Genomic DNA, 14337 nt, shown 5'->3' with positions numbered 1-14337 from the left:
TAACAATATCTCATACCACCAAAACTACTATTGTTCAGGTCACTACTGGCCTCCATAAGAGGCTGGGTCTCAGGCCTCATCTATCAGCAGCACTTAGCACGGCTGACTGCAGCCTCCTCACTGCTCTTCCTTCCCTTGTCTTTCAGGATGCCACACCTGGTGGTTTTCTCCTCTGCACCAGTGGCTCCTTTGCTGCCTGTTTGGCTGGTTCTTCCTCTTCCTCCTTAGCCCCTAACATTGGAGTACCCAAAGGCTCAGTCCTAGATCCTTTTCTTCTTTCTCTACACTCACTTCCTAGCTGATCTCACCCAATCTACTGGATTTAAGACACATACACTCTGGAACTTCCCTGGTGGTCCAGTGGTTAGGAATCTGCCTTGCAGGTGACAGGGATCAGACCCCTGGTCGGAGAACTGAGATCCCACATGCCACGGAGCAACTGAGACCGAGTACCGCAGGGAAAGATCTCACACGATGCAACTGAGACCCGGCGCGGCCAGAGAGCTAATGTCACACAGACACACACACACAGACACACACACCCCCGGCGCAGCCAAACCAAACAGAGAGGTGATGTCACACACACACACACACACACCCGGCACAGCCAAACCAAACAGAGAGGTAATGTCACACACACACACACACAGACACACAGACACAGACACACACCCCCGGCATGGCCAAACCAGAGAGGTAATGTCACACACACACACACACACAGACACACACACATACCCCTGGCATGGCCAAACCAAACAGAGAGCTAATGTCACACACACACACACACACGGCCAAACCAAACAGAGAGCTAATGTCACACACATACACACACAGACACAGACATAGACACACACACACACACACACGCTCTGACGACTCCCATGTTTTCACCTCCACACACACACACAGACACACACACGCACACGCGCGCACTCTGACGACTCCCATGTTTTCACCTCCAATCTGGGCCACCTTCCTGAGCTTCAAACGTGTCCATCCAACTGTCTATTTTAAAGTCAACAGATACTTCAAATGTAACCTTGTCAGAACTCAATGCTGACCTCAAGCCACAACCTGCTCTACACAGTCTTCTCCAAAGAAGCCAACGCCAATGGCAATCCCTTTCAGTTACTCAGTTGACTCCTCACCACAGAATAGCAAGAGTGATCCTTTTAAATACATTCAGACCATGTCACACCTCTGCTCAGAACTGCTCCCTGTTTCACCACAGACAGTCAAACTCCGCACACTGGTCCACACATCCTCTTGTGATCTGACCTTCTATCACCTCTCTCACCTCCTCCTCAAAAAACACCAGACACTGGCTTTCCCACCGGCTATTCCCTCTGCCTAGGACATTCTTTCCCTAGTTCCCACGTAGCTAATTTCCTAATTTTCTTTGACTTTGTTCAATAGGCATTCTCACTGAGGCCTACTCTGATCACTCTCTTTAAATTAAAACACCCTCCCCATGCTCCTGTTCCAGCATTCACAATCATCCTTATACTGTTCCTTTATTTTTGTCATATAATTTATTGCCTTTAAAAATGTTAAAGGTACTTACTTATTAAGGTTATCATTTACTGCCTATCTTTTCCTGCTGCAACATAAGCTCACAAGGGCAGGGACTTTTGTCTATATTGTTCTATGTGAATCCCTAGTCAAATAACAAACACTCAATAATTATTGCTTAAATGAATGAATATCTGCTTTTAAAAAGTTCAAAAGTAAACTAAAGGCACCCATTCTTTAAATATAAAAGTCAGGGCTTCCCTGGTGGCTCAGTGGTAAAGAATCTGCCTGCCAATGCAGGAGACACGGGTTCAATCCCTGATCCGGAAAGATCCCACATGCCTCAGAGCAGCTAACTCGTGAGCCATAACTATTGAGTTTGTGCTCTCAAGCCTGGAAGCCGCAACTACTGAGCCCACATGTTGCAACTACTGAAGACTGAAAACCCTAGGGCCTATGCTCCACAACAAGAGAAGCCACTACAATGAGAAGACCAGGCAGCACCAAAAGCCAGTAGCCCCTGCTCTTCACAACTAGAGGAAAACAAAAAAAGGCCCTCATAGCAATGAAGATCCAGTACAGCAAAAAATAAATAAATAAATGTAATTTTTAAAAAATATACAAAAGTCATCCAAACCTCCACATCCCCCCTTACTATAAATTCTGGGTCACTGTAGTATAACCTCTTTTTCATTAAGCAGCTAAGTTTTCTTCACTGTCTTACCTGTGTTCAGATCTATGCCGACAGGTTGTTTTGAATCTGAATGCTCAGCCTGAACTTTTACTAGTGTTTCCTGCAGGTCATAACCAGAATTCTGAGCAAGAACCTGTACGAATAAGAATAATAATAAATATAGGTATAGAATGTCTTCATATATATTAGAATATCAGATAAAAAATAAGGCATTGCTTTCCAGTCTTATGAAAACACACCCATAATGTAGTAATCATCACCTTTTGAAGAATTTCATTCTTAATCTAAATTTAATTATTTTGTATACCTAGTAATTATTACATTCACTTCAACATTTCCCCTATGTACATCACACTAAATTCTGAAGACATTAGAGTTTCCCCAACCCCAGCCTGTTAAATTAATTTCCCTCTGTTAAAGACTAAAACCACCCACCCTGGCCAGGCATAAAAATAACCACTTGCATAAGCTGTCTCACAACAGCAGGTCCTGACAGAGAACAGGGAACTGACAAGGTACCTCCAAGACCAATCAGAAGACTCTGGGAGGGGCCAAAAAGAGGGGTGACACACCAGCCCACTATATGTCCTGACAACCTCCCAGAAACTCTCGGGCTAGAATCCATCTTGACTGAGAGATGTGCACGCCCAGGAAAGGGCCCTGGGCTGGACCAAATAGGAGCACAAGCAAGATGACTAGCCACAGACAACCTGGAAACTAACCCCAGCACCAGAAACCCGAGACTGAGCCGAGAGGAAGAGCAGTTCTCCTGGGTTCCCATACTCTGCTTTCTGCTTGATCACTCCTTCCCAATACAGTCTTTTGCTTTGTCAATACACATGTCTCCTCGGACAATTCATTTCCCAGTATTAGACAAGGGCCCTTGAAGGAGTCCGTCTCCATATCAACTCCTTGCGAAAGATTTTTTTTACTGGAAAGAAGTAGAAAGGTATTGCTGCTTGCTTGGTCCCTCTAGCCACACGCTTTCTGGTTTTTCCTGGGCGTTTGCTAAAGGAAATCTGCTTATTTGTAGCGTATCTGTGCCCTCATTCTCATGAGGAGTCATGACTTGTAGCAGCAGAGATGGAGACACCTGCACTTCAGGCCAAGTTCACTTCCAAGTGGTCCTAACCCAACAGCAGGTGTGCAGAAAGGTGCCACTCCATGTGCACGCAAACTCACCAATGTGGAGCAACTGCTACTGACTCTGCCTCTTCAGAGAGAGAAAATTATGGATATCTAATTCACAAAAATTCAACAAATCATGAATAACTTTAAAGCAATTATCAAAGATTTTTGCTAGTATTTTAGTAATGTTTTATGTCATGGTAATAGTATATCTGAAATAGTTTTCTGTGTTTCCAAGTGGTTCACAAACAGATTAAGGTAAAGGGGGGAAAATGGTAGTTCTCTGTCCTTCTGTTGACACACAGGGGAAAAAAAAAAAACTGATTTCTCTCCTTTTCTAGTACTGTATTTGGAAGTGCTAAACAGCCAAAAGTTCTCACTTCCCATAATTTAAAGTGCTCGTACTTTGGATACCACCAACAAAATACAGATCTCCTCAAAACCTAATTAAATTTTACATTCTAAATTTCTTCATTATGCTTAATCATGAAGTATTTTTGAAAGAAATTTTTGGAGTTAACTTCAAATTTTGGAGCTCAGAGATTGAAGCAAAGTAGTAATTTAGCCATTTCATGAAACTCCTACAAGCATTCAGAGCTGTTATACTAAAAACCTCCCTGCTTCAGCTAAAACTATGTGGGGAAATGCAAGTAAACACCTGTCTTTCTTCTCTGTGATACCTAATAAGGGCAATTTAATTAGACATCTTATGTCCAACCAATTGCTCTTTGGCCATTAGGATAGTTGTACCTTAGGGATAATGAGTAAAGCATCAGCAAAGGCTTGGACTCCAAGACGAGCTCTTCCTTGTATAGTGTGCTTGTATGTAACTAGAGCTTCAGCTATTGCCACTTCAACGGCACCTGCTCCTGGAACAACACAACCTATTGGGGGGAAAAATGATTGGCAAGACATACCAGAAGGAACAGAGGAAAATGCAACTAGATATTCATGTTCTATTATCTTGCCTGCATCTAAAATGTATTTAAATACAGAGAGAAACAAAATAAGTCACACAGCTCAGTGATTACTCAGATGTCCTATGAAACATCCTAAAGTCACACACCATTAAATAATTAAACACAGTACAGATGTGCTATGCCAAAGCCTTTGACTGTGTGGATCACAACAAACTGTGGAAAATTCTTCAAGAGATGGGAATACCAGACCACCTGACCTGCCTCCTGAGAAATCTGTATGCAGGTCAGGAAGCAACAGTTAGAACTGGACATGGAACAACAGACTGGTTCCAAATAGGAAAAGGAGTACGTCAAGGCTGTATATTGTCACCCAGCTTATTTAACTTATATGCAGAGTACATCATGCGAAATGCCGGGCTGGAAGAAGCACAAGCTGGAATCAAGATTGCCGGGAGAAATATCAATAACCTCAGATAGGCAGATGACACCACTCTTATGGCAGAAAGCGATGAAGAACTGAAGAACCTCTTGATGAAAGTAAAAGAGGAGAGTGAAAGAGTTGGCTTTAAGCTCAACACTCAGAAAGCTAAGATCATGGGATCTGGTCCTATCACTTCATGGCAAATATATGGGGAAATAGTGGAAACAGTGACAGACTTTTTTGGGGGCTCCAAAATCACTGCAGATGGTGACTGCAACCATGAAATTAAAAGACCCCTGCTCCTTGGAAGAAAACTTATGCCCAACCTAGACAGCATATTAAAAAACAGAGACATTACTTTGCCAACAAACGTCCATCCAGTGAAAGCTATGGTTTTGCCAGTAGTCAAGTATGGATGTGAGAATTGGACTATAAAGAAAACTGAGTGCAAAAGACTTGATGCTTTTGAACTGTGGTTTTGGAGAAGACTCTTGAGAGTCCCTGGACCTGCAAGGAGATTCAACCAGTCAATCCTAAAGGAAGTCACTCCTGAATATTCATTGGAGGGACTGATGCTGAAGCTCCACTACTTTGGCCACCTGATTCGAAGAACTGACTCACTTGAAAAGACCCTGATGCTGGGAAAGATTGAAGGCAGGAGGAGAAGGGGATGACAGAGGATGAGATGGTTAGATGGCATCACTGACTCGATGGATATGAGTTTGAGTAAACTCCGGATGATGGACAGGGAGGCCTGGCGTGCTGCAGTCCATGGGGTCGCAAAGAGTTGGACGCAACTGAGTGACTGGACTGAACAGGTAACAGCTGGCTACAAACAGCTCATTTCATTGTTTGTAAGAGCAGACATACCTTCATTCTTCTCCTTTATGACTACACTTAAAATGTAGTTACTTAAAATTTATGGTTGCAAGCAACTAATAATAGCATTTAATTTGGAAAAAAATGCTAGGCCAACATAAACTGGCCATAGTTTTTGGTATAAAATTCTCAGAACTCAAGGAAGTATTTGCTTCTTTGTATAATCAGACCCAAACTGTTGGAGAAAAAAATTAAGTATTATTATTCTAAGGCAAAAGCTCTGGTTAAACACATCAATTTTCACTTGAGGATATAGCTCTTACACCTGCTGGTATGGTTTTATAAAGTTTATTTACTCTTCTTGAATTAGTAAACTTGCTTTGGAATCATCCATGTTTAAAATAAACAACACAATGAGAGTCTCTCCTTTTATCCTACATCATTCCTTAATGACAACCCCCTTTCTCTGCTTCACTGTACAACTTAACTGCTCAAGAGAATCGTCTACCCACAAGGTAATTACAGCTTCACCTCCCATTCACACTTTCTAAAAGCTCCTTGCTAAATACTGAATAAACACAAAAGAGTATTTACATGTATAAGATATAAAGAATAAATGTACAAATAAATGTACCCATGTTCCTACCACCCAGTTTCAGAAACAGAACATTACCAGTAGCTTTGAAAACTTCCCAGATCCCATTCTCCTATAAAAATACAACATACCAATGTGTGGGATGCTACTAAAGCAGTAACTGAAGAGAAATTTACATCACTAAACACCCATATTAGAAAAGCACAAAGGTCTCAAACCAATGAAGAACAAATGAAAACTAATGTAAGCAGAAGAAGGAAAATAGTAAAGATCAAAGTGGAAATCAATGAAATAAAAATGATCCATGAAATGAAATGAGAACAGTGTAGAAATCTGTCACTACAGATTCTATAGACATTAAAGGGATAATAAAGTAATATTACAAACAACTTTATGCCAGTAAATTTGAAAACAAAGATCAGGGGTTAGCAAACTTTCTGCAAAAGGCCAGGTAATGAATGTTTTAGGCTCTGTAGGCCATGCCATCTCTTCTGCAACTATTTGATTCTGCTAGCATAGCACAAAGTCACAGACAATACAGAAAAAAATGGGGGCATCTATGTTCCAATATAACTTTATCTACCAAAAATAGGCAGCAAATCAGATTTAATTCATGGCAGTACGATCTAAACTTAGATGAAGTGGACAAATTTCTTAAAAGACACAAAGTACTAAAGCTCACTCAAGAGAAACAGACAACCTGAATAGTCCTGTGTCTATAAAAGAGATTGAATTTGTGGTTAAAATCTTCCCATGAAGAAAACTCCAAGGCTTCCCTGGTGGCTCAGTGGTGAAGAGTCTGCCTACCAATGCAGATGAGGGGATAGGGAATTCCCTGGCAGTCCAGTAGGGAACTAACATCCCTCAAGTCACAAGCTGTGGCCAAGAAAAAACAAAGAATAGATAAACAAAATGTGGTATATATACACAACAGAATATTATTCAGCCTTAAAAGGAAGGAAATTTTGAAACATGCTATTAATATACCATAGATGAACCCTGAAGACATTATACTTAGCGAAATAGCCATTGACAAAAGGACAAATCCTGTATGATTCCATTCACATGAAGTACATAGAACAGTCAGATTCATAAAGACAGAATCCAGAACGGCGGTCTCCAGGGGCTTAGGGAAGAAGAGAATGAAAAGTTACTGCTTCAGGGTACAGTTTCAGTTCTGCAAGATGAAAGATATTCTGTGATAGATAGTAGAGACTGCACAAACCTAAGACTAGCAGTTCTAAAAGAAAAATTTTGCGACCTTGGGTAGGTAAAGATTTTTTAGGTATCACCCAAAAGCATAATCCATGAAAGAAAATTTGATAAATTATACTTCATCAAAATTAAGAATTTTTCTTTGAAATACACTGTTAAGAGAATAACAGAACAAACTACAAAGTAGCAAAATATATTTACAGATCACATATCTGAAAAGGTATTTGTATCCAGAACATACAAAGAACTCTCTAGCTCAACAATAAGAAAACAAACAACCCAATTTTTAAAAGGGCAAAAGATCTGAACAGAAACTTCGCCAAAGATATGGATAGCAAGTAAGCACATGAAAAGATGCTTAACATCAATGATCATTAAGAAAATGCAAATTAAAATTACAGTTTTGTTTTTTTAATTTTAGAATGGCTAAAGTTAACATGACTGACCATACCCAGTACTATTGGTAAGGATGCAGAACAACCAACAGAAATGTAAAACAGTACAAGACAAAACAGCTGAGCAATTTCTAAAAAGTTAAAACATAGCACTGCTTTCCTAGCCATTTACCCAAGGCAAATGAAAGCATATGTCCATACAAAGACTTGTACACAAATGTTCATAACAACTTTATTTTCTATAGCCAAGAACTGTAAACAACCAAATGTTCATCAATAGGTGAATCTGATGAAAAAAACTGTAGTATATTCATATAATATCTAGCAATAAAATGAATGAACTCTGATCAATAAAATAACATTAATTAATTTACAATAATTATGTTGAGAAGAAGCCAAGCAAAAAAAAAGAATACATAGTGTATTATTCCACTCATACAAGATTCTCAAAAATGCAAACTAATCTATAGCAACAGAGAGCTGACTTCCTGTTGCACCCAGGAGGTTGCCTACGGGCAGGGTGACACAGGGAGAAGAGGAAGGAAGGATTACCAAGGGGCAATGAGGTAACTTTTCAGGGTGATAAATATATTATCTTGACTGAGGGGACTGTTTCATGGCTGTATACTTTAAACATGTGTAGTTCATAATATGTCAATTACCTAGATAAATTATTTCTTAAAAAACTAAGAGGTTGAAGTGAGTTTTTAAAATAGTCCATTTTTCTTTGTATTCTAAATCCTAAGAACCAGGTTGAACTACCAAAACCTTCATGCTGAATCATATGTTTATCTTCTTTAAAAATACTACTAGCTTTCATCAAAAGTGACAATAAGAAGTAGGCTCTCATACCAACTCCCATATTTTTTCAATTTAGGAACTGCTGTGATTTCTCCTTTTCAATAATGAAACCTATACGGCTGATTGTATCTCTATATTCTGGCAGATTAAATATACAGTGACTATTATGTTTGCTATACCATATTCTGTTTTCCTAGGTTCTAATTTTCCATCTCAGCTTCTGTTTTACCATTATTTCACATTTATGTTTTTGCTTATCAGACAAATCTGATGTATTGTTTATAGAGTTACTCTATTTTTTGAGACACAAGATTCAGCCTTTTACACTGGTGCAGTGGTTAAGACTCTACACTTCCACCACAGGGGGCGTGGGTTCAATCCCTGGTTCTGTTCTGTTCTGTTCTGTTCAGTCGCTCAGTCGTGTCCGACTCTTTGCAACCCCGTGGACTGTAGCCTACCAGGCTTCTCCATCCATGGGATTCTCCAGGCAAGAATACTGGAGTGGGTTACCATTTCCTTCTCCAGGGGATCTTCCCGACCCAGGGATCGAACCCGGGTCTCCCGCATTGGAGGCAGACGCATTAACCTCTAAGCCACCAGGGAAGCTCCTGGTTCAGTTCAGTTCAGTTCAGTTCAGTCGCTCAGTCGTGTCCAACTCTCCACGACCCCATGAATCACAGCACACCAGGCCTCCCTGTCCATCACCAACTCCCGGAGTTCACTCAAACTCATGTCCACAGAGTCGGTGATGCCACCCAGCCATCTCATTCTCTGTCGTCCCCTTCTCCTCCCGCCCCCAACCTTTCCCAGCATCAGAGTCTTTTCCAGTGAGTCAACTCGTCGCATGAGGTGGCCAAAGTATTGCAGTTTCAGCTTCAGCATCAGTCCTTCCAATGAATACCCAGGATTGATCTCCTTTAGAATGGACTGGTTGGATCTCCTTGCAGTATAAGGGACTCTCAAGAGTCTTCTCCAACACCACAGTTCAAGAGTATCAATTCTTCAGCGATCAGCTTTCTTCACAATCCAACTCTCACATCCATACATGACCACGGGAAAAACCATAGCCTTGACTAGACGGACCTTGGTTGGCAAAGTAATGTCTCTGCTTTTTAATATACTATCAAAGTCGGTCATAACTTTCCTTCCAAGGAGTAAGCGTCTTTTAATTTCCTGGTTGCAATCAGCATCTGTAGTGATTTTGGAGCCCAAAAAAATAAAGTCTGACACTGTTTCCACTGTTTTCCCATCTATTTCCCATGAAGTGATGGGACCAGATGCCATGATCTTCGTTTTCTGAATGTTGAGCTTCAAGCCAACCTTTTCACTCTCCTCTTTCACTTTCATCAAGAGGCTTTTGAGTTCCTCTTCACTTTCTGCCATAAGGGTGGTGTCATCTGCATATCTGAGGTTATTGATATTTCTCCCAGCAATCTTGATTCCAGCTTGTGCTTCTTCCAGCCCAGCATTCCTCATGATGTACTCTGCATATAAGTTAAATAAGCAAGGTGACAATATACAGCCTTGACGTACTGCTTTTCCTATTTGGAACCAGTCTGTTGTTCCATGTACAGTTCTGACTGTTGCTTCCTGACCTGCATACAGGTTTCTCAAGAGGCAGGTCAGGTGGTCTGGTATTCCCATCTCTTTCAGAATTTTCCACAGTTTAGTGTGATCCACACAGTCAAAGGCTTTGGCATAGTCAATGAAGCAGAAATAGATGTTTTTCTGGAACTCTCTTGCTTTCTCCATGATCCAGCGGATGTTGGCAATTTGATCTCTGGTGCCTCTGCCTTTTCTAAAACCTGCTTGAACATCTGGGAGTTCACGGTTCACATGTTGCTGAAGCCTGGCTTGGAGAATTTTGAGCATGACTTTACTAGCATGTGAGATGAGTGCAATTGTGCGGTAGTTTGAGCATTCTTTGGCATTGCCTTTCTTTGGGATTGGAATGAAAACTGACCTTTTCTAGCCCCTGGTTAGGGAATCCCAAATTCTGTGCTATGCAGCCAAAAAAAAAAAAGTGTACTTCCCAATAGTTTTCAGTATATTCACATGACTGTGCAACCATCACCATTCTAATCCCAAAATATTTTCCTAAAAATACCCTGTACCCATTAGCAATCATTCCCTATTTCCCCTTCCCCCAGCCCCTGACAATCACAACTACTAATCTACTTTTTACGGCTTTGCCTTTTCTGGAATCATATAACACACAGACTTCTGTGCCAAGATTCTTTTACATTATAGAGTGTTTTCAAGGTCATCAATATTGTAGCATATATCAGTATTTATTCCTTTATAATACTCCATTGTATAGACATACCACATTTTATTTATCTATTCATCAGCTAATGGATATTTGGATTGTTTCCACTGCTATTATGAACATTCATGTGTATTTTTGGTGTGGACATACATTTTTACCTCACTTGTATGCACACCTAAGATCTGATGTGCTGGTCATGGAGTAACTCTACATTTAACCTTTGAGGAACTGCCTGTTTTCCAATAGTTCCCACCAGCAACGTATGCAGGTTCCAATTTCTCCACATTTTCTTTAGTGTTCATTATCGTCCAGGCTTTTGATTACTGCCATCCTAATCACCACGAAACAGTATCTCTTGGTGGTCTTGATTTTCATTTCCCTAACATCAGATATGGGGTCGCGGAGAGTCGGACACGACTGAGAGACTGAACTGAACTGAACTGAACATCAGATATGCAGATGACACTACCCTTATGGCAGAAAGTGAAGAGGAACTCAAAAGCCTCTTGATGAAAGTGAAAGAGGAGAGTGAAAAGGTTGGCTTGAAGCTCAACATTCAGAAAACAAAGATCATGGCATCTGGTCCCATCACTTCATGGGAAATAGATGGGAAAACAGTGGAAACAGTGTCAGACTTTATTTTTTTGGGCTCCAAAATCACTGCAGATGCTGATTGCAGCCAGGAAATTAAAAGACGCTTACTCCTTGGAAGGAAAGTTATGACCAGCCTAGATAGTATATTAAAAAGCAGAGACATTACTTTGCCAACCAAGGTCCGTCTAGTCAAGGCTATGGTTTTTCCCGTGGTCATGTATGGATGTGATAGTTGGACTGTGAAGAAAGCTGATCGCTGAAGAATTGATGCTTTTGAACTGTGGTGTTGGAGAAGACTCTTGAGAGTCCCTTAGACTGCAAGGAGATCCAACCAGTCCATTCTAAAGGAGATCAGTCCTGGGTGTTCATTGGAAGGACTGATGCTGAAGCTGAAACTGCAATACTTTGGCCACCTCATGCGACGAGTTGACTCACTGGAAAAGACTCTGATGCTGGGAAAGGTTGGGGGCGGGAGGAGAAGGGGACGACAGAGAATGAGATGGCTGGATGGCATCACCGACTCTGTGGACATGGGTTTGAGTGTACTCCGGGAGTTGGTGATGGACAGGGAGGCCTGGAGTGCTGTGATTCACGGGGTCGCGGAGAGTCGGACACGACTGAGCAACTGAACTGAACTGAACTGAACTGAATGAATGCTGATGTTGAGCATTTTTTCATGATGTATTTACTATTCTCACTTACACAGTGTGCTACTGAATTATCTAACTCTAACTCCTTTCAGAAGGAAGCTGGTAATAAATTATCAATAAATATTCTTCCCTAATCTTTCTTAAAATTATACTGCACTGAGGAAATGGAACGGGTCCTAAGCTGTAAAAGCATTTTCATGGTTTTAAAAATAAATTTCTAAAAATAAAAAATTATAACTACAATATTAAATCAGTTTTTTCATTTAATAAATAGAAGTTAATTAGAAAGGCAGCATACTATTAAGAATCTTTCAGTATGTCCCTGGTGGTCCAATGGATAAGAATCTGCTGCCAATGCAGGGAACATGGTTTCCAACCCTGGCCCGGAAAGATTCCACATGCTACAAAGCAACTAAGCCCATACGCCACTACTGAGTCCATGCTCCAAAGCCTGTGTGCCGCAACTGCTGAGCCACAACTACTGAAGCCTGCAAGCCCTAGGGTCCATGTGCCACAAGTACTGAACCTGTGCACCTACAGCCAGTGTTCCACAAGAGGAGAAGCCAACACAATGAGAAGCCCCGTTCACCATAGTGAAGAGTAGACCCTGCTCGCCCCAACTAGACAAAGACCCAGCACAGTCAAAAATTCTTTAAAAATTAAATAAACTATAGAAAAGACTATCCTGAAGGAGAAAACTTCACTATAAACAGTCCGAAGTGAGATAAGAGAATAGTAATCATTCATATCTTTTAAAATACTACGCATCCCATAATAATTACTACTTTAAAAATATGTGAGGTGCGTATCTATCACAAAAAAGAGCTTACCATCTTCAATGGCATTTTTGATGGCACGAAGTCCATCCCTTATAGCATCCTTGATTTGTGTGAGAGTATGCTTATTTGGTCCCTTAACCAACAACGTGACGGAACGAGGGTTAATGCAGTCCTCAATAAAAGTGTACTTTTCCTCACCCTAAAGGGTAATACAAGGAGATATAACTTTAATACGTAAAGCCATTATGAAATCAAGACCTAGCTAATACTATCAGAATCCAAACTTTATATGAATTTTTCTTATCAAGTATAACTAAATGTGGGCTTCCCTGATGGCTCAGCAGGTGCTGCCTGCAATGAAAGAGTCACAGGAAACATGGGTCCAATCCCTGGGCTGGGAAGATCCCCTGGAGGAAGGCATGGCAACCCACTCCAGTATTCCTGGAAAATCCCATGGACATTGGAGCCTGGCTGGCTGAGGTCCACAGGGTCACAAAGAGTCAGACACAAAAGCAACTGAGCACATCACATAGCATTAACCAAATATGTGTTAAAGCAGTTAAGTTATATTTGAACTATTAACAAACATTTAGAAAGATAAACTGTAAAATCTATCCTGTGGATTCTCATAACATAAAATGTTAAACTAAAATTTTAGTTTTTTTTTAAAGTTTGCTGTTCACATTATAACCACTGCCCACAGAAATACTCACTAATGTGTACTCATATACAAGACCAGCATGTCCCAGGCAATCTACACTGAGGTCTTCAACAGAATTCACAGCCACTCCACCACAAGCAAGACAGAGTCTGAAATTACATATATGACACCATAACTCTGGTTATGAAAAATATACAGACTAATTTGTTCAAGGTAAAACAGATAATCTAACACAGAAGACTGCATTGTCATTATATTGTATTATTTTCAAATCTGTTTTAAGAAGATGAAAACCTTCGGAGGTTCTGATGAGAAAAAGTTGAGATGCATTAACAATCTTGATTTTTAACACTTCCATTATTTACTGAAACTATGAACAAAATTTGAAATGTGTATGCTAATATTTGATGGTTGGATGGCATCACCAACTCAATGGACATGAGTCTGGGTAAACTCCAGGAGTTGGTGGTGGACAGGGAGGCCTGGCATGTTGCAGTCCACGGGGTCACAAAGAGTCAGACACGACTGGGTGACTGAACTGAATGCTACTTTTTTTTGTTTGTTTTTTGAATGCTATTTTTTGTTCAACAACATTGACATAAAAGCTAAAAGGAATACACACAATAATTTCAATTTAATCTATAAAAAACTTAAGATACATACTTATCAGCAAGCTTACCTTTCCATGTTTCTTCTTTTTGCTCTACGAAGAGCTAAAATGCCATGTTTTGCAAGAGCATCTAAGGAAAATGGATCAATTCCCTATAATCAAATTAGCATAAAAGTTATAAGCATGTTTTAAGCCAACAGTTTTCAAACTTTTTGGTCTCAACACTGCTTCACAATCTTAAAAATTACTAAGAACCCAAAGAGCTTTCGTT

At 40.4% G+C, this 14337-nt stretch overlaps 1 protein-coding gene across 3 annotated transcripts in view; it reads right to left on the bottom strand.

Annotated features, from left to right (window-relative positions):
* The window catches only part of CCT6B (chaperonin containing TCP1 subunit 6B), a 53421-nt gene that overhangs the window by 16634 nt on the left and 22450 nt on the right, over positions 1-14337 (bottom strand). For all 3 annotated transcript variants that reach the window (XM_055401186.2, XM_055401182.2, XM_088828684.1), the window contains 5 exons: positions 14136-14218; positions 13509-13605; positions 12847-12994; positions 4088-4221; positions 2240-2342 (listed from right to left, as the gene is read on the bottom strand). In XM_055401186.2, the coding sequence (XP_055257161.2) occupies positions 2240-2342; positions 4088-4221; positions 12847-12994; positions 13509-13605; positions 14136-14218 (565 nt within the window). The remainder of the gene's footprint in view (positions 1-2239; positions 2343-4087; positions 4222-12846; positions 12995-13508; positions 13606-14135; positions 14219-14337) is intronic.

The sequence above is a fragment of the Moschus berezovskii genome, chromosome 20 (assembly GCF_049115385.1).
Source record: "Moschus berezovskii isolate FMDL1 chromosome 20, NW_MosBer_1.0, whole genome shotgun sequence".
In the NCBI taxonomy this organism is placed as follows: domain Eukaryota; kingdom Metazoa; phylum Chordata; class Mammalia; order Artiodactyla; family Moschidae; genus Moschus; species Moschus berezovskii.
Note: the sequence above shows the minus strand (reverse complement) of the source record. Positions and strands in the feature narration are given on the sequence as shown.